This window comes from Megalops cyprinoides, chromosome 11 (genome assembly GCF_013368585.1).
Source record: "Megalops cyprinoides isolate fMegCyp1 chromosome 11, fMegCyp1.pri, whole genome shotgun sequence".
NCBI lineage: Eukaryota > Metazoa > Chordata > Actinopteri > Elopiformes > Megalopidae > Megalops > Megalops cyprinoides.
Window position 1 is genome coordinate 28,903,903 of NC_050593.1, and position 22,834 is coordinate 28,926,736.

The following is a 22,834-nucleotide window of genomic DNA, read 5'->3' on the forward strand; positions in this document are numbered from 1 at the left end:
GAAGCACACGCACACCAATGTGACTATTGTAGGCACTTCCAGTCCCACAGTGCACCACAAGTGAAGCTGCTGCTAATTGGAGGATCATCACTGGTCCACTGACATCATCTGAATGATACACATGCACCTGACAAGTCAAAGGTGCCAAGAATGGTGCGATGAAAGGACTCTAGCAAACCTACCCACCCTTATCCCTGGTAGAGCAAAGCAAATCTTTCATATGCAGTAGCCCTTTATACAAGCATGTGCACGTAATTTTTATAAATGTGTGTGCGAAGCATTTCACAGATGAGTGAAAAACTTTTCACAAGTGCAGATGCCAGTAAGATGGCAGAGGTGGGTTAGTACAGGGTGGAGCTTTCGGGCAAGTGTCTTTCACGTGTCTTTCAACTAGCAATGCAGTGGCAGAAAACATAACGATTAGCATGGCGAGCGAACATAATCAGCAGAAGCCCACAGAAGGCATCATCAAAGACAAAATCCTGAGAATATGCATCTCACCAGCATTGGGTACATTTCGTAAAGCATCTGTGACCACTCTGAATGAATCATGGTTGGTCATCACAATAAAAGCCAGTGATTAAGCTCCCAGGGGAATACTGTGACTGTACAGTGCCATCGTCAAAGCACCAAACAATTTTCTACAAACTGAAGACAAGAAAACTACTCAGACTTATTTCCTCATGTGAAATATCATATTGAGGCTGACCAGGAGCACCAGTCAGTGAATTAGTGAATTATTGGCATTGCAGGGTGGTGCTGGACTTATTCATTGGCCGTTGTTTCATAAAGACTCAGCTGTAATCTAAAATTACTGTTCTTTGCTTCAAGACGTGTGAGTGTTTCTGTTGGTAGACCGGGCAAGGACAGAAAAGCAACACTTAAGTATATATGATTGTCAAAATCTGCATAAAGGCAGTCCAAATTATTCTTGTTGTGTGCTTTTTTTGAATGGTTTTGATACATCAGTGCATGCTGTTAAAAACAAAGACAACAGCCTGTTCCTTGCATTTGGTTGTTGAGCAGAGAGCTTGCGAAAAAAACAACAAATCTGATAAAATATTCATACTTTTATCTTTGCAGCTAGGTCAGAGCAAGTGGCTAAATGCAAAAATCACTAGGAAGTAATTTCGGTAGGTAATCAGAAATGTCTTTCTGTGTAACTAGAAATACCTTATTTCACCTTGTGAAATTTCAGTAGTATGAGTGAGAGCTGTTTCATGTGAGTGCAATGATATGTGAGGTAGCCTATGTCATGTGGGTATGAGCAATTCAAATATATGTTTGTGTTCTTAGTATGGATATATGTGTGAGGGTTTCATGTATGTGCACAAGCATTAATGAGTCCTCAATAGCATGGATATATGTGCAAACGTTTGATATTTGTGTGTGTGTAAGCATCTTTCGTATAAAATAACCTTTCATACAAGTATGTTGCAGTACATTGCAGATGAGGTAAAATTTGATTCATGTACCACAAAGTGCCATATATATATATATATATATATATATATATATATATATATATGCATTCATGTAATCTGTGAATGATCAAAGTAACATTTATATGATGCTCTTCGGGATTTTTGTCATATCAGAAACAATCAGAAACAATTTTGGCTTATGAAGGTTTGAGATAGTGAATTAATGCATGTCAGCATTCAAGCACACTCTTTAACTGCTGTTGGTTGTTCACTTTGGCATTGTACACACTGTAACAGCTGTTTAGCACAATGTATTCCTTTGATAACAGCTCCACTGTGATTTCAAGAGAGCAGTAAAAAGGAGGGAAAAGTGGCATAAAGATATGTCACATCAAAGCTCTCTCTCTCTCTCTCTCTCTCTCTCTCACACACACACACACACACAGACACACACACACACACACACACACACACACACACTCACATACTCATTCTCTCTTCCATAGAAACAGAAGGTCAGATGAACTTCTGCCAATACACCATAATCAGATTTCTCCAAAATTGTATATTCAAGGCTATGAAAGATAAAGTGATACCTATGTGTCCTTACTTGGGGGTGCATGCACGCACATGAATTGGGCATGGCACAATGTTGCCTTAATGTCTCCAAAAAAAAAAGAAAAATTCATTCCCAAATCCCCTAAATAGCCTATTTGAACTTGGAGCATTGATGTGAGCATATGATTGTTGTGCTGTATATGCAATGGAATATATTCAGTTTGTTGGAAGTGAAACCTGTAATGTAACTATGTGTTGCTTGGTTCCCAATTAGTGAATATCTATGTTTTTTCCCCAATTGTTTTAAATCAGTGCACTTGCATATGTCCTAGGAAATTTTAGGAATATGATTGGACCTTGCTGTTGCCGATTCATACATATGACTTACATCATGATGATAGCAGAAAAATACAGCAACTTAAATTCACTGAAGCAATTCTGGGTGAAGGAAACAGTCTGGACACCTCTAAAATAGTAGAAGAAGATCTGAGAACTTGAAAATTGAATTAAAATATCCAATACAAACCTGTGCAGCAGCAGTAATAGTAGCTAACAATAAATCATAACTAAACTCCAAAATATTTAATGGAGCGCACAAGTGAATAAACACACTGTGAATAGATAAATAAATAAATAAATTTAACTACATGTAATTTAAAGAATTCTTCAATGCCATCTGAAACGAATGACGAATTGCAGACATTTGGATGAAGCCGAGCCCCTAGCGTTGCGGAATGTATTTTGACAGAATGGCGTTCCGTAGTTGTAGTCTAAACTAGGAGGAGGGGCTTTGTGCTCATGCTTTCGGTGGAAAGGCAGCCTACTCGCGCGAAAAGTGGCTGCAGCAAGAGGAACAATGGCTCACAGCATCCCAAACGTGACCCTTTCTCTAACTTTGCCAATATCTTGCCAGATTTGTCTTGGAAAGGTAGATGATTCTATCGTTCGTATGTAGCCACGTAATTCGCGCGGAAATTCGCCTACGCTTTGCAAGAACATATGCCTTTGTAGCTAGTTTACTTGCTGTAACTATGGTTGATAATTCGTTAGCTTGCTAGCTAGCTGTAGTGACAGGCTACTTCACAAATTGGTCATCACACATCCGCTTCTGTTTGTTAGATTGTCAGATTGCTAGCAATATTGTTTATGTGTCAAGCCAATGGCTGTCTGTCTAGCTAGCTGTCTGGTTGCCTAGACTAGCTGTCCTGATGTTAGCTGATAGTCCATGTTTGCAACTGGTGCAACTAATACTTGGCTAGCCGGCTTGATTTTAGGAATAATTTGTTCTGTCTGTACTGGAATCAGGTGCATTTGTGCATGAACCGAAAAGCTTGTTGTTGCAGGCAAATTCTTCGCTAACATCTTGTAATATTGTCACTGATTTGTTTCATTCAAGGTCCGAGAACCTGTCATCTGTGGCAACTACCACGTGTTCTGCTCTACTTGCATTGAGGTGTGGTTGAATAAAGCAAGTCAGTGCCCAACATGTAGAATTCCCATCACTCCTGATAACCCCTGCAGAAAGATCATAGGTAAATCTTCTGTGCAATAATGTGTTAAATGGTCATTGAATATATGAGACCTGTTTTGGAATATAAGACCGGTTTTGTAACCATTTGAGTTCTCCTACAAATGATGTAACAATAGCATGTCTTAGTTAGTTATTCACGAATGTATGTAATTAGATAACCAGTGTTGTCATTAATGCCCATATTTTCGAGAGAGGGCGAAAAAATCCAGGCATAGTAATCGTTTTAGTTATCTGCAGACCGTCAATGCACATACATGTAATGTCGAGATGTGAATCTGCTTTTATTTGGCAACTTTTTAGGTGCAACAAATGAAAGCAAACCTGACGATAGTCAGTCTACCAAAAAACACCTGCGGAAAGCCAGATCGGAACTCCTTATTAAGGAATACGAGGTAATGGAAATATAATCAATTAGCAATTATATGCATACAATTATAACTTTGTGTCAAAAATGTAAGGCGCATTGGTGCCTTAAAACATAATTAGACAAATGATTTGCGCCGACTCTTGCAAACTCGTTTTCTGATGTAACCGTTTATGTTCTTGCCGCTCAGGATGAAATCGAGGCTCTTCAAAAAGAAAACGAAGAATTGAAAAACAAAAACTACAGCATAGAGACGCAACTTAAAAATCTGCTCGATCCGTCTTCATTGCGCGTGTGTTCTGAAGCACAAGAGGCGAGTCAAAACGCACAGGACAAGAGAATTGATCCCCATGTATTGGAGGAGTGGACCAATAAGCTGAGAGCCGCTACAGATATTAGCGAGAAAGTAAAACTGGACATGGAAAAACTAAAAGAGGTGAGAGGTTACTGTTCTGTTTTTCCACTGTGGCCTGATATGTGTGTGTGCTGAGAATGACATGATATTCTTAGTCTGCATAGCGGATAGATGTTCTGATTTGTCTATACATTTGCATGACCAAGTTTGAATCGAGTTGGAAAAGTAACTAAATCAAATTCACATTGGAAGGCAAACAAGACTCTGCGGGCTCAAAATGTTGATCTGGTACGAGAGAACCTGCGCTTGAAAGCAGAGGTAGAGAACAGGTCTCCTCAGAAGTAAGTACTGGTCTATATAATGCACATATTTCTTTTTCTGTATACAGAAAAATAAATATGTGCATATGTGTATGTGCAGAATATGTGCAGAAATATGTATGGGCAACACTGGCAGAGTGCTGTGCAACTTTATTTGCCACTAGAAGGTTACTGGTTGGAGTTTCTGTGTTGCAAGTCTTGAGCGAGACATTGAACATGGAGGGTTAAATTTGCAGTTGTGTTTCTGGAGTGGTGGAATCAGTTTGTACTGATTCTCTCATGTCTGAATTAATTGCAGTAATCAAACTACTCTTGTAGGTGTCTACATCACCTGCACTCTCTTACTGGTGATACCATAATTGGAACTTTGGTGTGTCCTAAACTAAAACAGCAGGTTAAATATTTTGAGGGAGCTCCTCTGTGGTTTCTCAGTCCATTCAGGGTTATTTTGCTGCAGGACAGTACGTAACTTACTGTAGAATTACAAAACCCCTAGGGAAAAGAGGAGTAGAATATCATTCCTTGTAAAAATGCTGAAATGACAAAACTGTCCTAATGGGGAAAGTGCATGAATTTACTGTTTTAAAAATCCAGGCAAGCTATGTTGGCATTGCAGTCTTCATGTAACGTTTAAACCACTATAATTTTAGAGTGGCGTAAATTCTGAGAATTGGGAGTCAAACTGAGTCACCACCTTCAGAATACAGCTACAATTTCGGAGCCATTTGATGCTGCTAAATAAGTGGTGGATCAATTAAACACTTGTCACAGCCAAGTAAGATACCTGTCATTTGCTCCTGTTCAATCTGTCTTAATCTTACTTTCCCTTTGTTGCTAGCTTGTTGCCATTGTGTCTTGTTTCTTGTTGTCACTATGTCTTCTTTCATGTCTCTCTCCTTTCTTTTTTTGTTATTGTGGGCTTTTTCCCCATCAGTGCTGCATAGATTCACTATTGCTGTATATGGATTAGCTAATTCAGTGGACTGAGTGCATAAAATGAGTAAATCTGTATGATTTAAAGATCAGTGACTATGCAGCTTGCAGCCAGACAAACAGTCCTTGTTAGTCTATAGATTCTGCATTGCCAGAAACAGGGGCTGGACCAGTAAGTCTTTTAATAGTAGGCTTGTTTTTTATTGATTGTTGGCAGTCCTTGTAAGCTTCAGTAATAAAGCTCTTCACCCAGCAAGACTCTGGTGAAATCATACCAACTTGTTAGAAGATGTTACAATTCAAATGTTTTGTATTGTATTTGTAACTTGCAAGCATCCAACAAACAAATCTCTACCATTAAGTATTCAGAAGACTAGACATTACCGTATTGTGTAGTATATTACATATGTAATTCAATAGAATGTGCATGCTGTTCACAGACCTAAGGGTATGTGGTGCCATGGACAATATAGGTAAGGGTCGCAGCTTGGGAAAAATGTCTCCACCTATTTTAATAAAGGTTTTTTTGGTTAGGTTTGGCAGGTACACTGTGGCAGCCCTGGAGGCAAAGATCAACCAGTATGAGCGTGACCTACTCCACCTTAGGAGGGCGCTAGAGCGTAGTGATAAATACATAGAAGAGCTGGAGGCCCAGGTGTCGGACAGCGAGGGGAAGCTGTGCAAAAAGGAAGCAGCAGAAAGTCTCCCTGAGGTCACAGACATTCATCAAAAGGAAGGAGAAGCCAGCACTGACTGCGTTGCTATGAAGGAACAAAAAAGGATTGTGACCATGAGAAGAAGTCTCAGTGCAATGGAGGAAGCATCGGTGTGCACAGATCTTGACAGACAGGCTGTCAATTTCTCAGGCTCTTGTGGGTTTCTTCTGACGACATCCTCGAAACCTGCTGTGTCTGCTACATTTTGTCCCGAGAGGAAAAACTGCGAGGATGCTACTCCAGAGAAAGAAAAGGCAGGTTCCTTTCGGCATCTTTCCTCTCCTTCCACTCCGTCCTCATCTTTCAGTTGTCTGAGTTTAAAGAGTCCTCATTGTGTAAAAAGGACAGGTTTCAGGCCCTTGTCCTATCTCAGAAAGCTCAGTTTTGATGACTGTAGCAGCATGCCTGCATCAGGGAATGAAAGCTCGAAAATACCCAGCGTTGGCAGCAGCATATCTGGGGACCGCCACTCACTTGTAGGACCTGCTAAACCTACATTCTGGGGAGCTTGCCATTTTAAACCTCAGGATCCAAGTCTATCCTGTCCAACTCAAACTGAGAAGCTTCAGAAAACTGAGCACCACAAAGGAAAACCAGTGCCGGGCAGGACTTCTGAAGTCAACGCAGACTGTGAAACAGACCACATGTCCAGTGAGGACTCCATGAATGCTGCATACCTTGACAAAGTCTCTGAGCTGGACACTATGATATCTGAATGCGACAATGACAAGGGCTCACACTGTCATGTAACCTCAGCTGAGTCCTCCGGCATTAATATTTCTGTGGTATCAGAGCTGGCCGCATGCACTGAAGTCATCAGCAACCCCTCTGCTAGACCTGAGGGAAGACCCAACAAGGAATGTAGTACGGACTCATGCTGCCAGTGGAGCAGTGTTAGGACATATGACAGGAAACCAGTTTCAAATTCTGATGAGAGGCTTCCGGAAATGAAAGGGAAGCTTCTTTCATCAGTAGGTGATGATACTCTAGTTGCTGTACCCCGAGTGAATCAAGGTCCCTCTTGTACTGACAAAACGATTTTTCAGTCTGATGGATCCTCTGGAATGAGGGCTGGATCCTCAGGTTTGCCAGCTAAGGCTGAGGTTCACATTGATGGCTCTGGAAGCAGTCCCTTGTTAATGAACTGTGTGGAATCTGAAAGCATCCCGGGTACGGAAGATAAGGCAAATCCAAGTCAGCGGTCTAAGAGAAAAATTCACAGCTTCTTAAATGCTGCAAGTCCCTCAAAAATTTCAAAGATAGATTGAGAGCAAAACGTTTGTCTCTACTTAAGTCATCCCTCAGTACTGTAATTTCCGTCTGGTTGACATTTTAGCCCTGGTAATGTGGTGCTCTTTCTTGTGGCAGTCAGTGTGAATAGTAAAACCCTTTAAAAAAATGTTGTACTGTAGCTGCATATGAATAACGTAGTTTTAGCATAAGTATCTTTAAGGTTGGGTTTATGTCTGTGTATTACAAACGGTCATTCTTGTGTAAGCTGTCTCGTTTTAATGAAATTTGGTGGAGCTGTACATGTGCTTCTGAATCTATACATGTTTTAAGTGATCCTGTATGAAAATGCTTCCTGTAAAATATTTATCACATGTTTACTTTTGTTTATTTTACATAGTTGCAGTGCATTGAATCATAACTGGACATGCATTTGAAAATTGTTATGTAGGCTCATATGAACCCAATGCATTGAATATTTATGCTTTAACTTAAAGACTGCACCTTTTAACTAACAAATCTCCATTTTATCACAAGTGCAGTGAAGTGGCAAAATACAGGTACCAGGGTGTAATTTCAAGAAATGCTGCCATTTCTTTCAGCCCTCACATTCTGATAACTCTTCTGCAAAAACTTCCTGATCATATCACCTGATAGTCCATGTACAGAAACATTTGATTATAATCAGTTCAAAAAGTATGGCCTGAAATGGAATAAAGATTGTATTATTAGTCTGCACTGACTGTCAAAGGTATTGTTGGTAACTTAAAGTTGAGGGCAGCAATTATCTGTGTAGTGAATAATAACTGTACAATGTTGAATAAAAGCAAATAAAAGATAACATATTTTCATTAAGTATACATGTGAAATTCCTGTCTGGAATAATACTGGAGTGCCAGTTTTATGGATTTTTTTTTTCTTTTTCTAACCTTAAAGGGTACTCTCAAATCTTCAGCAGATCTACCACAAGGTTACCATTACCGTCTTCCGTAATGTCAAATTATTCCCCATTGTCAGTTGGTATTGTTTCCAATGTATGTTTTTTTTGTTCATCTTGGTACATCATAAATGACAGAAAAATAGTTACGCTAGAGTTACACTTACACTTATCAGCTAGTCTGCAGTGTTTTAAAATCCTTGCAGGCTGCTACAGTAGTGCTGGAGATGTTTAGATGTTGATAACCTGATAATATTTCTGTTATAGCGCTAGATTTTCTGTTGAAAAATCAACCTCATCATATACCCTTAGAAACACCTCTTCCATTCAAGTTTGCCCCTGGGTCACCATTGACAGGAAAGAAGACCAGCACGATTGTATCGCAGTCAGTTGGTTTATATTTGTTCAGAGTGACGACAGTGTCCCTTAAAGGACTCATTCTCCTGCAGAAACTAACTAACAAACATGTGGCAACACTTAACCCATTTTATTTATTTATTTAATTTTTTGGAGGGCATTCAGATCTCTTCAGTCAGAGTTCAGAAGCTTTTTAAATGTGGCTAAGTGCTGAAATAAATAGCCTTTACCTGCTATCATTAAACCAGTCATCACTGGAAGAGTGCTAAACAAATTGATTTAATATCCACCATAACCTTGTACACAGATTTAGCACATTAATTAATCCCAATGAATTAACACTTCATTTATTCCAATGCGCCACAGTTCATGAATTAAATTTTCATGTGGTGATTAAAGCCTTGTGAAATATACATGATATAGTTAAATTTTCATAGTAAATCAGGGCATTGTGCAGTTGCACTGCAAAGGTTTTTTGCTTGCTGTGTGCAGGGCCAGAGAAGAGAAATTTCAGGCAACCGTAGCCCTGCCGTGTGTAAGAGCTACCTTCCAATTAGCAACCGGTTTACACCTACAACACAAAGTGAGATGACTTCCTGCCCAAAAAGTGCCTAGGCTAAATAATTAATTTGTGTGATACTTTGGACTACCTCATCTACAGTTTACTTCACGTACAGTAGTTGCGGATGGGAAAAAAAATAATAAATTCTTAAAGATTACCTTAAGTCAAATTCTTAGACTATCACTTATACCCATCAGTTAATTTTTCAGACATGGTGCATTATTAAAGGATATGCTAAACAACCTGATTTTTTCTCATCATTACACAGTATTTAAAAAGACACTGACCAATCGTGTTTATTTAAAAGAGATCATCCAAAATCTAAATATTTTTTACGTTAAAAGCAGCATGAAATTGAGCAGTGTTTACATTTTTAGTTTCTGATTTAAAGAAGCTATACCACTGGACTTGATGGCTCAAGTGCTGTATTATTCATTCAGCAGATGGTATTTGCTAAAGCATTTTACACCATGTGCCATAAAACATATTCTTATCTGCACCAATGAGGAAAGAAGATATAGGATATGACCTAGATTAAAGGTAAAGAGCCAATGTCTTGCCCAGGATCTGAACTCAACAGTTGCGTAAGCATGGACCAACATCCACAACACAACAGCAGAGCTGCATATGCTTTAGGTTATGATGCACATTAAAGTTGCATGAGGTTTGGCAAGTTAACCTTCATTTTCTGAAAAAGAAATGGATTTATTCATCTTATTTTATCATTTAAAGCCTATAAAGCATTTAAAACATTTTAATCCTGTATTTCTGTTTCCTGAAAAAGCTAAGGCATTGTGCATTCTGCTAAACTAGCAGAAGTAAAAAGAGCTAGGTTACTAGTTACATGTGTATGTATGTATGTATATGTCTTTGTGTACTTAGATTTTCTGTCATTTTATTCACTAGAAGAACTATAAATCTGTGAGGTATCGTGTGATAGTTCACTTCTGCACAAACAATATTGTCAGTACTTTGGCTCCCTAGCTGTTGTTTTTGTGTCTCTCCGTGTCTGTCAGTGTCGTCCATGTGCTTTTGGTTAGAGATCCCATGTGTTCCTGCCCTGCCCCGCTCTCCGCCCTGTCCCCGCCCACCTGATTTCCTGATCGTCTCCACCTACCTGCCTGCCCACCTGCATTCCATCTCCTCATTAGCCCAACCTTTATCTACCTTGCTTGTCACCTGCATTCCATCTCCTCGTTAGCCCAACCTTTATCTACCTTGCTTGTCTCATTGCCAGTTTGTCTCAGTTTTTGTCTGTATCGTACCTGCCTGATTACTTGTTGTGTTGTTCCTGTGCTGACGTCCGACTTCGTCCCTGCCCGCCACCCTGCCTTGGTTGCCTGTTCTGCCAGCCTGCCTGGTTTGACCTAGCCTGCTCCTGTTTTTGATCCTTGTTCCTCATTTATTCTGCCTTAAACTGTCTTTTTGGTTTTTGACCGTGCCCCTTCTGCCATACGTGCCTGCCCTGCGATTTCCCCTTCCAATAAATCATCTTGGAACCTGAGTACGCCTGGTCTGCGTGTGAGTCCATGCCTGTGTCCTGACAAATATACACACACTCTTGTAGTCTGGTCAAGGTCAATGGTCAATTTCTGTTTGTGTCTGTTGTGTAAGTCTTTAAACTGCACAAATGTTTCATTACCTTTAAAAATGAATCAATCACTTGCTGGATCAATCAGCTCATGCCAAATGAAAGTAAGATTACTACCCTGGTGCCAACAAAAAAAAAAAACAGCCAAAGCTGACATACACTAAAGGTGGAGGTTTAGTACAAGATTCCACTCTGTCTTATAATAATAATTACTCTTACAAAGTGAGAAAATGAGAAAATACTATTATATTATCCATGTAGAGAGTTTTTTTAATTTCTGGCCAGGTATGGTGGGTGATCCCAAGTAAGAAAACTGTGTTCCAAGCTCTGTGGTCAGCAATGCAGTGGGCTCCAGCAGCTGTTTGACTAATGGCACAACCTGGAACAACATTACTCTTACTCTCCAGAAGAGGATACAGAGTGCAGGTACTCATTGTGTATGTGTGTTGTGTAGGTGTTGACTATTTCTGTATTTCTGTTTATTTCTGATCTCACAAAGTGAATTTCCAGGTAAAGGGACCATTAAAGTATTGGATCATATTGTATGCATAAAAGGAAAGTGAAAACTGGATGTGTGGGCATTCCAGAGCTGTGGGGAATCTAGAGGAAGTATGGTCACAGACAGTATGGCGACATGATGATGGTGTGCAGGAGGCCACGGTTAGCAGCCCTAAAGGTCCTTGTGGGTTGATAGGGAAGCAGAAGATCAGAGGTGGTGGTGGGGACAAGAATAGACATGGCTTTATAGGTAAATAGAAGAATTTTGTAATTAATTCTAGCTTTAACTTGGAGCCAGTGCAGATCTTTAACTTGTGGTACGGCTTGGATAGCGTTATGCTCACAGTCTTTGGTCTGGGAGTGTTGTTAGCCTGGTCTGACACTGTTGCTCATTCAACTTGAATGGATGCAGTTATGTTCAATTGTGTTGGAAGTCGCTGTGGATAGGAGCATCTGCTAAATGCATGCAATGTAATGTAATGTAATAAGTTAAATGGGCAGCTGAACCCTGGACAATGCAGCCTTATGTCTCACGTCACAGAGGAGTAGTTTGGGTCTTTTGTACTAACCCCCATATTTATATCTTAGAGTTAATTTGGTAAGTGTCTCAAAGATTTAATTCTATATTATATACAAAAATATAAATATATGATTCTATAATACTTCAATTAAAAGCTCCATTCACTTCAATCAAGCTCCATTCAACAAGCAGCATGTAGAGAGGTTTATTTTCTTTGCACTCTGACCTAAAAGTGGTCTTCATACGGACTTGACAGCAAGCACATTACATAATAATTTCACAGTACTGAACAATGGTCAAGAACAACTGTATTTATTAACAGTTTGGCTCACTCTTGGTGGGTTGCCCACTAAAAAGTCACAATCAGGTGTGCTAAATAGAAAATTACATGAATTCAACAAGACAACAACAACAAAGGAAACTAGCCAATCTATAGTCCACCTAGCCTGAATGTAGCTACTTTGAGCTACCATTTGGGCAAAACATTTAAGTTACATTTCTTTTTACTTCTAGAATTGAAATAAAAACCCGCAGATCAGTGTTCATTTCATGCAGACCTCGTATTAGCGTACCATTTGCGTGATTTACGTTGCACATGTACGCAATCGTTTCAGCATAGCAAATGACCGCATCGTGAGCCGGGCCCTTTGAGCTTCGGCAATGACGTAGAATGAGCACCGAATATTCCGATCCTAGTCAGCGAGAACAATGTTTATTTCCCTCAAGCACCACACAGTTTCAAAATCGCGAATGTATTTGAAAACAAATCATAACAACAGCAAACATTTTAGTCTGATATGTTCCTTACAAGTTCCTGGACTTTTTCTGACATGGGGTAGGATATAGTATGTTCATCCCAAATCTCCTTGGATTTCATTTTTGCCCTGCGCAATCTCATTTTATAGTTTACGGTTAAGTATTACAACACAATCAATTAATCATCTAATAAAGATCTCGCTAATTTCCTGGTTGTTCGTGGTAGGTTACAGAATACATTACTCACAACCAGCCATATGCTGGTTAAGGTGTTTCCATGGTTGCTCACCTGGACAGTAGCTGGGATCAAATGTGCACTAAAATACGATACCTACAGAATCTTGCCTGAATGTAGATATAACAGTATACCTGACTGTTGGTATATTTAACAATATGGTTATATTTGCAATCTTTGATGATCTTAGGCTACGCATCTTAATTATTCTCATATACAACTTTCAGATGCTACGTCAATTAACTATTGTTAATGTGTGTAGGTTTTGTTGTGACTGACATGTTTTAACTGTAAGCTACTTTGACGTAAGCCTCTTTTCCCAGTGCGTCAAAAATGTAATGTACATTACATGTAACTAATAACACGGGAAAGACTTGGCCATAACATAGACTGACGTTTTATTTACTAATATTTCTTCTCTTTTTCGTGTTTAATCCATCCATGCTGCGCACAAACGTAATAATGATATTTACATGCCTGTAAATTCTGAAGATCATAGTGCTCAACATGTGTTACAACGTTCAGATACTTTCCTGAGCTGGGAAAAAGGTTTTTACCCGTTTTTAAATGGTCACGAGAGAATAGCTGTGGAAGAATAATTCATTTTATGAGTAAATCCAAGCAAATGCGTAAATGACTACCTAACATACTGGTGGAATGAACTTCCTGAGAACATCAGGACTGCATAGTTGCCTATAACCTTTTTCTGGTAAGAACAGACCTCTTTAGACGACATGTTTACATTTCGCCTACTTCCCCTTTTCTTGTATTTATTTTCTCTACTTATGTTTACTTAAATACTTAAAGTATTGCCCTGTTCTAATAACCCATTGGTTTTCAATCAGAGATAGCATTGGTTAGCTCATTAATTGATTTAATTATATTTTAATTTATGTATGTTAATTGGTTGTTTAACACGTCGTCTTCTTGTAGGTACATGGCTGAATTGTTTTAGATGTCATTCGCCCATAAAGTGTGTTTTATAAATGACAACTTATTTTTTAACATTTCCACACCTATGTCTCAGTAACAAAAATCTATGATTCCACCTCAAAAATCTTAAAACTAACTGTAACTGTATACAAAAAAGACACATGCTTTTACTTAATATCCTTGATTAAACACACCGACACGCTATTATAATAAGCTCTGTAGGCTACTTGTCCGCACGTGCGCCGCGGTAGCGCGTTTAAAGATCTCGCGGTATCTGAAATGACGAGCATCCTCAGATCTGATTCAGTTCCTAATATTTTTCATATTCCTTATTTATATCATTGTTCTATTGTATAATTGGTTAATCTGTTCTTTAAACCGAGAAAAACATCGTTCATTGCTTATTGATCAGAGTGATTACTGCTTGTTGAAGACTTATATTGTCAACATAATGAGGAAAGCAACATTTGTTGAATAAGTCATTGTGTGTATGTGATAAGTTATACAGTTAAATGCAACCTGGTGTGCATCAACTAAGATACATGCATATAATTATTTAGCAATTTCACTGCCATTAAAAATCGCCCAGTCGATAGCCTACAAAACGCAAACTTGAAAAAATACATAACACTTTGAAAACGAATAAACAAAACTACCAAATAACACCGAGACCGAAAAAAAAAACAAAAAACTGGAGTGTATGGACGTTCGGCTGTTCTATTCCGACAGCCTCTCATTCGCAAACACGCGTGCTTCGGATCCACAGGTGTCGAACCCAGGCTTTGTTGATACTGCCAGTGCTCCCAATAAGAACCTCGTGCTCTACGTGATGAATGGCTGCAAGTGGCCTGGCTTGAATCGCCTGCTATCTGACAGACCGTACAGTTCAATGTCTCGCGAGAGAAGCCGCGCTCGCTTGACGAGATCTGAGGGGCTCAGGTGTAAGCGCTCCTCTCATCCCAGCAGTAGGAAACGGCAGACGGATAAGTGCGACTGAGAGTCTGCAGGCATCACTGTATGATCTTCAGACTCAAAGCTGCGCTCAACACTACAAGCTATTGCATCATTTTCGGACAAGCAGGACCGCTATTTTTTCGCTCTCTTTTTTCCTCTGGAGCACTTTAATTATTTTTAGAAGCTGCAAAAATGATGTCCATGAACAGCAAACAGCCCCATTTTGCCATGCATCCGACCTTACCTGAACACAAGTACACCACCCTGCATTCCAGCTCAGAGGCAATAAGGAGAGCCTGTCTGCAGACGCCACAGGTAAATGAACTGAACTTATCTTTGCGTCCCTTCCTATATCTCAGCCGCTTGCATGTGTATAGGGTACTGCTAAAGACGGCTGGAAGGCACACTCTGACAAGCCACACTTAATGTTTTTTTCATGTATTCCTCGGCAATCATCGGAGCGCCTGTGATCTTTCTTGAAAGCGTGTTCACAGAAGGCTCCGACTTCACCCCTTTTTTGTATTAATTTTTATGACTCGAGTCTCGAAAAGGAATATTCTCTGTGTATTATGCCTTGACCGTATTCCCCAGCTGAATATAAAGTGTCCATTTATCCCTCTGTTTCTTTCCTCTTCGCTATCTCCTCTGATCACAGTTGCAGAGCAATATCTTTGCCAGCCTGGATGAGACGCTCCTGGCGCGCGCCGAAGCTCTCGCGGCCGTGGACATCGCCGTGTCCCAGGGCAAGACCCACCCGTTCAAGCCCGACGCGACGTATCACACGATGAACAGCGTGCCATGCTCCTCGACCTCCACGGTGCCACTGGCCCACCACCACCACCACCACCATCACCATCACCACCAGAACCTGGAACCGCCGGACCTCATGGACCATATCAGCTCGCCTTCGCTGACCCTGATGACCAGCGGTCACGACGGGGCCGGAGGCGGCGGAGGAGGCGGCGGCGGGGGTTTGATTTCCACCTCTGCGCACCCGCACTCACACATGCACGGCTTGAGCCACCTCTCGCACCAGGCTGCTATGAACATGAATTCACCTCTTACCCATCACGGGCTTTTACCCGGCCACCACGGAGGAGCACAAGGCGCCTCGGGGCTCACGAATAACGGACTCCCATCCATTAATGATTCGGACACAGATCCAAGGGAATTGGAAGCTTTCGCAGAGCGATTCAAGCAAAGACGAATCAAGCTTGGCGTAACCCAAGCGGACGTCGGTGGTGCACTGGCAAATCTGAAAATTCCCGGTGTGGGCTCTCTTAGCCAAAGTACCATTTGCCGATTCGAGTCGTTAACTCTGTCACACAACAACATGATAGCGCTAAAACCTATCCTTCAAGCGTGGCTGGAAGAGGCCGAGGGCGCTCAAAGAGAGAAAATGAGCAAACCAGACATTTTTAACGGAGGAGAAAAAAAGCGCAAGAGGACGTCGATAGCAGCTCCAGAAAAAAGGTCTTTGGAAGCGTACTTTGCTGTTCAACCACGACCATCTTCAGAGAAGATAGCAGCTATAGCAGAAAAATTGGACCTCAAAAAGAACGTGGTGCGAGTATGGTTCTGCAACCAAAGACAAAAACAAAAGCGGTTGAAGTTTTCTGCGGCGCATTAATTGACCGAAATAGTTGCTACTTTTCTTTGACTGCATTTAGGGACCAAGGAAGACACACAGACGTCGTTTTTTGTCTTCCTGTCTTACCGAAGGCTTTAAAACGGTGTGGTGACGATTAATAACTGGTTTATGAGGCTTCATGTTTCTCTCATTAATTTATTTTCACGTTATTGGTGAATGTAAGTATGCAAATAACAGGTAATCGAGATTATCCTCTTTCTCAGTTGGTTAGATGAGAAAAATGTGTTACTTCCTTTTAAATTTCCATTATGAATTGAGGTCGTTAAAGATTTTCGTATTTTAGCGATAGGCCTATTGAATATTTTATTCTGCAAAACACATTTATTTCGACTAACAAGATAGCCAATCAAGGGTTACCTCATCGTTTATAAGTCTCTTGAGGGTGTTCGTCTATGTTGAATTGTGATCACTCTGCTGTGTTTATAAAATTTTGAAGATTTGTCAAATGCTGACCCCAGCTATCGGAGTCTTACATGAATTTACAATGTTTTACTCGTAGCTCAATGATCCAAAGGTCTGCATGGTTAAACAAAACAGAAGGAGAGGCAACAAATAAAGTAGTTTTACCTTATTAGTGTGAAATAAAGTTGGTTGTCACCACCTTATTTTCTTTTGAATTTGCACTAAAATCTACAGTTATCTAGATTATCTTAATTCGATATGTTGAAATGATTTTGTATATATATACAAATGACACTTGCTCAGAGCTCAGAAGTTGAATTTTAAGTTTTCGAAATCGAAATATTTTATTTAAGTTATTGGCTTTACCAGTGAAAACGTATTAATGTTAGAATTTAAAATCGCATGATTCAGATGGTATACATACTGAAAAAACCGATTCGGACAAAATGAGATTTTCTTTCTTTTGTATACACAGGTTTGCAGTGCAAACATTCTATGCATTAAAAAAAAGAAATCAGCACTACTTAGAGTATCTACTGGTAGACCTTTGTGGATGGTGTAACTCACTGTTTACTGCCTGTTTTCACATAAAGACACAACGTTGTTTGTCGTGTTAATTGTTAAAAAGTTGTGTAATATTTTTTTGTGCACAAGTATGTTTACAAACTCCAGTCACGTGTGCATCACGAACTGTCTGTCTCATCCCTGTCCACCGGCTGTCTGCTGAGCTTTCCCCCTATGTTGTGTTTTCATTATTTTGTTTATTTTGTACTGAATTATGTCTGTAAGCCAAATCCAACAACAGGGAGATGTGTCCCAGCAATCTTGCTAATAAACGAAACAAAATAAAGCCATTCATGTTTCGAGTGAAATGTCACTTCATATATGAATATTAAATTGTTTATTTTTTCATATTCTACAACTGTTGTTAATGGTAACAATAATGGCAACAAGACTACGACTACAAAAGCATTACTGTTATTGTTATGATGATGACAGCTAGATTGTCCAAGTCAAGTACACAGCGTTCATTTTGGTTATTTACTGGCATGATTTAAGACAAACCATATGCTTCTTCAGTTCCAATTAGAGAAATAAAGTAGGCCTTTAAAGGCTGAAATTAGAAAGAAGAAGAAGAAAAAAAAAAGATCACATCGAGGACTCCTTTTAAGTGCCCTGTTTGCGAATTTTGATTAAACGTATATGTGCAAGTTAACGAGGATGATGCCACCTACTGATTCAATCGAATAGTTATGTTTTTGTCAGGGTAGGCCCGGACACACGTCACAACGTCGAAACAGGAAATTATAAAAAAGAAAACACAATTAAATATCTCAAAGTAACTGCCAGATAAAGCAACGTTTTAAAGCAACGTAATTAACTGTTCCAACAGTAAGATGAATGTCCTGATGAACTGTTCTAAACTGTTAGCTAACATCTCGCCATTTCTCCTTTTTTTCCAAGAATTCATTTTAAATCACCTATACATAGCACACTTCAAAAGGATCTTAAGCCGTATCGCGTCAAAAGTTACATTAAATTAATATGCGTACCAAGACCCGACATTTATCTTCGTTTAAAAAGAAAAAGTGACCAGAAGAGTAGTCATTAGGAATGTTATAAAAACAAGTTATTACCGACTTAATCTGTAATGTCCACGGATATACTACTACTACTAGTAGTAGTGGTAATAATAATAATAATAATAATAATAATAATAAAACAGAAAGGTGCATATTTAAATTCTGATGCATGCCAGTTCCAACGGTCAGTTTCTGTAGTTCCTACATGGATTATACTAATGCAGTTGATGTTTCCTATCAATAAAATTGTTTTTATAATGTTGTTTGTCTTCAAGTCTCCTGTCAGAACAGGGTGCTCTGGAATTCACGTGCCTGTCAGTTACTTTCAATGCCGATTAGACAACAAAAATTGTCGTGATATTATTGATTTTTTTTTTTTTTTAAGTTTTGATATTAACTCTACTCAACTCTGACAACACGTAATATCACACCATTTCAAGAGTGCAACACCTTTCGTTTTTAAATTAAATAATTGTGATGGGACAGTAAATTACTTGAAGAGTATGTAAAGGTGAAGATATGGTGTTCGTAAAATTGTGAATGCGGATGACTCTCTCGTAAATTCATAATAACAAAATAGCAATAATACCATTATCATGGAAACAATAAAGTCAAGCGTGATGCTGATAGCTACATGTTGTTAACGTTTTTGATTAAACACCCCTATACTAGTAAATTGAAATACTCGTAATTGGGGAATTTAAATAATTCATGAACTGAGATTTGGAATATTAATAAACTGATTTCACAACAAGAAGCTAATTAAAAACTTAAGTAATTATTATCAACGACCAAATGACCATTTTCTGTGCGTTTTGCACAAACATGAATATGCCTACGCATTGCGCTGAATTTATTATTGGCTAAGTGTGCATTCGTTTATTTTTAAAAGTGAACCACAGGGTTTTCCTTCATTTTTAAAGTTCTTTGAGCGTCAGTTTAATACGAGCTGTTTAGCATTGGTTAGCAATGGTTGGGGAGAGAGTTTTTGCGCATTTCCCTCCGTTGTATCGGACTTCTCAGAGCCAGAAAACTTGAACGCTGAAAAAGCAAGCTTTCGCGTTCCTTGCCACAGGACCCAAATCGTTATTAACGGGAAGTCACATACGAAGGGATTTCGTATATCTCCCTGAAATGACAATAAACATTTAATGAAGTCTGTGGCCTGGGCTGTCTCCGAACAGTGCCAGAATAATCCAGAAAGTATTCTCAAGACTTCCTCCCACATCAAATATCGTAGAAAAAAGAACATTTAAACTTGAGGGTTTATTTATTTAAACTGACCAATGACCCCCATACTTTCCAATAATTCTACCAAAAAGATATTGGAGAAAATATTTCAATGGGTTCACTTTTCCTGCGTTTAAAATGAAATGCTAAATGCAGGTGATGCAATATTAATCGCCCTTTGCTGATATAAAATGCAATATTTTCAGACAGCTAACGGGGTTTTGAGAGAGTCGGCTGATGAAAGTGGCCACAGCTGTAGACCGGAGTAAAGCTACGCATTTATTGCTTTTGTTTGGCTTTTGGCTACGGAGAAAGGAAGATTGTTATGTGAGTATAGGACATTTATTTTATTTGTGATAAAATATTGCAATATCAAAAGTCGGAGGCTCGGAAAATGTCATTCTTTATGTAAACCAGCACCGACCTTTTTCAATCGTTACTCTTAATATCGAATTAGGATACATTATTAAATTAAGGGAATTAGAAACGTAAAATGATATGTGTAACAGTTAAAGTGCATATATTTAATAAAATATAATCTTTCTTTTTTTACAATAAAAGCTTGAATTCATATTGCACTTTGCTTTGATTCATGTTCAAAAATGGCTTTGTAATCATTACTTTGATTTTTTTTTTTGATCTGGAGGAAAAACACACTTTTGTTGAGACTGAATTTCAAGTACTTGAGTTATTATATAATTACAATTAAGACAATATTCTTATTTTTGACGCGGTGAATTAAAGGACTTCTGTGCATGAGCTTTTTTCTACTTTGCAATTGATTTGCTCCTTTCACTTTCTAAAATAATACATTGTGGTCCATTTTTTGGACCATTTAATGTTTTGACCAGTATTTTTGTCCAAACCTGCTTAGATTATTTTTTTTTTCACGTTGGCCTAGCAGAAGTGTTAATAGTAACCCTTTAAATTATAGTTTATTACATTATCGACACATTTTACTGCTTTTTGACTTGCATGCCCTATTTTATCTGCTAATTTTGTTTAGTGCAATTATTATTTTCGGTTATTATTTAAATGCTGCTTTTAAAAGAAATAAACATATGAGGAAAAAAATCCTTGATGATGTACTTCGCAACATACACTTCAAGCGGGCACAGCAATATTTCAGCACCACGAACAGCTCCCTTGCAAATTGAAGAGTAATGCATTATTGAAAGCCTATATCAAACAGCTCTGGGGTGCTGTCTTTCTGAGCCGGGCCTCAAGATGAAGTCCGACTGTCTGACTGCACAAAAGCTTCTAATATGTTAATGGCCGTAGGGGATGCCTTAGGTACCATTCCCAGCTGCTTCGCGCGCCATATGTCAGGCTGTTTGCTTCATGGATCTATTAATCAAGAAAGATTTCATCAGCTGAACTCCACAATATCCCACCCTATGAGTTCAACCAACAATCTTTTGCTAAATATAATTTCTTTTTAAAGAGAGCGTCGAAACAAGCGCCGGATGAAGCAACACTGGGAATCACTCCTCTCAATCTTTTATGATCAACAAGAAACCACTAGATTGCGTGCGCTCTGTTTCAGACTTTCTGCTCTGCAATATGAAACGTAAGCGTCTGCCTGTTACAGTCCTTCGCCACCAAGATGAACACACAAGCGTGATGTGACAGGCAAATTCACGCACACAAGGAAGTGCAAGGGGGGGGGGCTTTTGATTTCAAGTGGGCGACAGCTGTTTTGTTTCCTTTACAAGGCAGATATAACCAAGACAGTGATGGACAAAATAGTATATAATGTCCTTATTGTGCAAAGAGAGAGGGATAGAGAGAGAGAGAGAGAGAGAGAGAGAGAGAGAGAGAGAGAGATAAAACTAGATAGTCCTGTCCGAAAATGGGAATATATGGGCAAAAATGAACGCTATGAAACGGTTCATGAACCCTGTCCCACAAAGAATCGCACCTCTTGGATTAAAAAAAAAAAAAAATCTTCATTGAAGTATATCCAATCTCTGTGATTTCAGGAGTCCAAAGTCTCATAACACAGTTTCTACGCAATTCATTTATAAACTAGCAAACACATGTAAATAAAATTAAATTAGATTCATGGCAGAAGAAACGAACAGGCCCATGACACGAGCGCAGTAGGGCAATAATCATTGAGACGCCGAGGCCACCAAGGGGGGGAAGTCTGGGTTTATTAGCTGGCCATGGCTACAGGAAAGAATCGAGAAAAAACCTAAATAACTTCATCCCGGATGTTCGTGTATTTAAAAAAAAAAAAAAAAAAAAACAACTTAAAACGAATCAAATGAACCGTTGCCCACTAGTCTGTATTGAAACTCATACCTACAACGTTATTCATAGATAATGCTGGTAATGGTTTAAACTGTGTAAACTCAAAATAAATTAATCCTATCATATATCGTACTTGAATACTGCCTCAATATTCAATTTCTAGTTGAATACCACTGATTAACTCTAATTAGCATTTCTTAATTATGATTAGTAAACTTGACAAAAGACACGTATGTTCAGCAAACAAATATCCTCACCGTTCACTATTTTATAACGCTACCTACACGCGTAGGTGAACATATTTTGGTATTGTAGCCTACTCTGTTTACCTTTAATACCCGTATATTTTATACAGCTATCATAATGAATATGGTGTTAAAACACGCGTACTCATCTGTTTCCCGTAGAAGCCTTCTCGTTAGCTGTGTGTTTATTGATTTATTATCATTTTATCTTAAGAGCGCACCACCGTTGGTTTGAACATTTATGCGCAGCGTTATTTGGATGGACCTAACGCCCGAATCAAGGGCTTCATTTGCCACAGCTGCTAAGTCTGTAATATTGGTTATAACAATCACCGAAGGATGGCCCCCGAATAGGAATGTCATGTGGGGGGTAGGGGTGCAGATCCTTGAAATCTGTATTCATTTCCGGCTTGTATTTGCTCAGTAGTCTAAGCCAGCGTCGCTGATTTCTCAGGCCTCCGGTATGGCTTGGCGACGATGTTGACACATCGGGAAAAGGCAATCGCAGGGGGTTCGGAATCAGACGAACAACTTATTTATCTAATAAATCCGTCATTTAGGAAGAAAAATATTTGAGCAGCCGTACTTGACCCCTTGTCACATTGACTGCAACGCCTTTGAAAGTGAGAAATGAAAGCAGGACCTCCTCGACGCGCGCAGGAAACACCCAGGCCGAAGTATTTGGTCGTTGGC

General features: G+C 39.2%; 2 protein-coding genes across 2 annotated transcripts; both read left to right on the forward strand.

Annotated features, from left to right (window-relative positions):
- The first annotated feature begins 2,838 nt into the window (after positions 1–2,838).
- On the forward strand, positions 2,839–14,817 carry obi1 (ORC ubiquitin ligase 1). Its single transcript, XM_036539993.1, has 7 exons — positions 2,839–2,910; positions 3,379–3,514; positions 3,814–3,905; positions 4,068–4,313; positions 4,485–4,573; positions 6,020–7,172; positions 14,587–14,817. Exons 1-7 carry the CDS (start codon positions 2,839–2,841, stop codon positions 14,815–14,817), a joined length of 2,019 nt encoding a protein of 672 aa, XP_036395886.1.
- Positions 14,807–16,442, forward strand: pou4f1 (POU class 4 homeobox 1). Its single transcript, XM_036541137.1, has 2 exons — positions 14,807–15,089; positions 15,430–16,442. The coding sequence occupies exons 1-2, from the start codon at positions 14,967–14,969 to the stop codon at positions 16,402–16,404; spliced, it is 1,098 nt and encodes a 365-aa protein (XP_036397030.1). The 5' UTR covers positions 14,807–14,966; the 3' UTR covers positions 16,405–16,442.
- The last annotated feature ends 6,392 nt before the right edge of the window (positions 16,443–22,834 follow it).

Bases quoted from the DNA above. Each gene is read 5' to 3' on its own strand.
- obi1 (XM_036539993.1), top strand. From the start codon at position 2,839: ATGGCTCACAGCATCCCAAACGTGACCCTTTCTCTAACTTTGCCAATA. The intron at 3,906-4,067 runs GTAATGGAAATA...CTTGCCGCTCAG, and splicing joins TCCTTATTAAGGAATACGAG to GATGAAATCGAGGCTCTTCA. The intron at 4,574-6,019 runs GTAAGTACTGGT...TTTTTTGGTTAG, and splicing joins GAGAACAGGTCTCCTCAGAA to GTTTGGCAGGTACACTGTGG.
- pou4f1 (XM_036541137.1), top strand. From the start codon at position 14,967: ATGATGTCCATGAACAGCAAACAGCCCCATTTTGCCATGCATCCGACC. The intron at 15,090-15,429 runs GTAAATGAACTG...CTCTGATCACAG, and splicing joins CCTGTCTGCAGACGCCACAG to TTGCAGAGCAATATCTTTGC.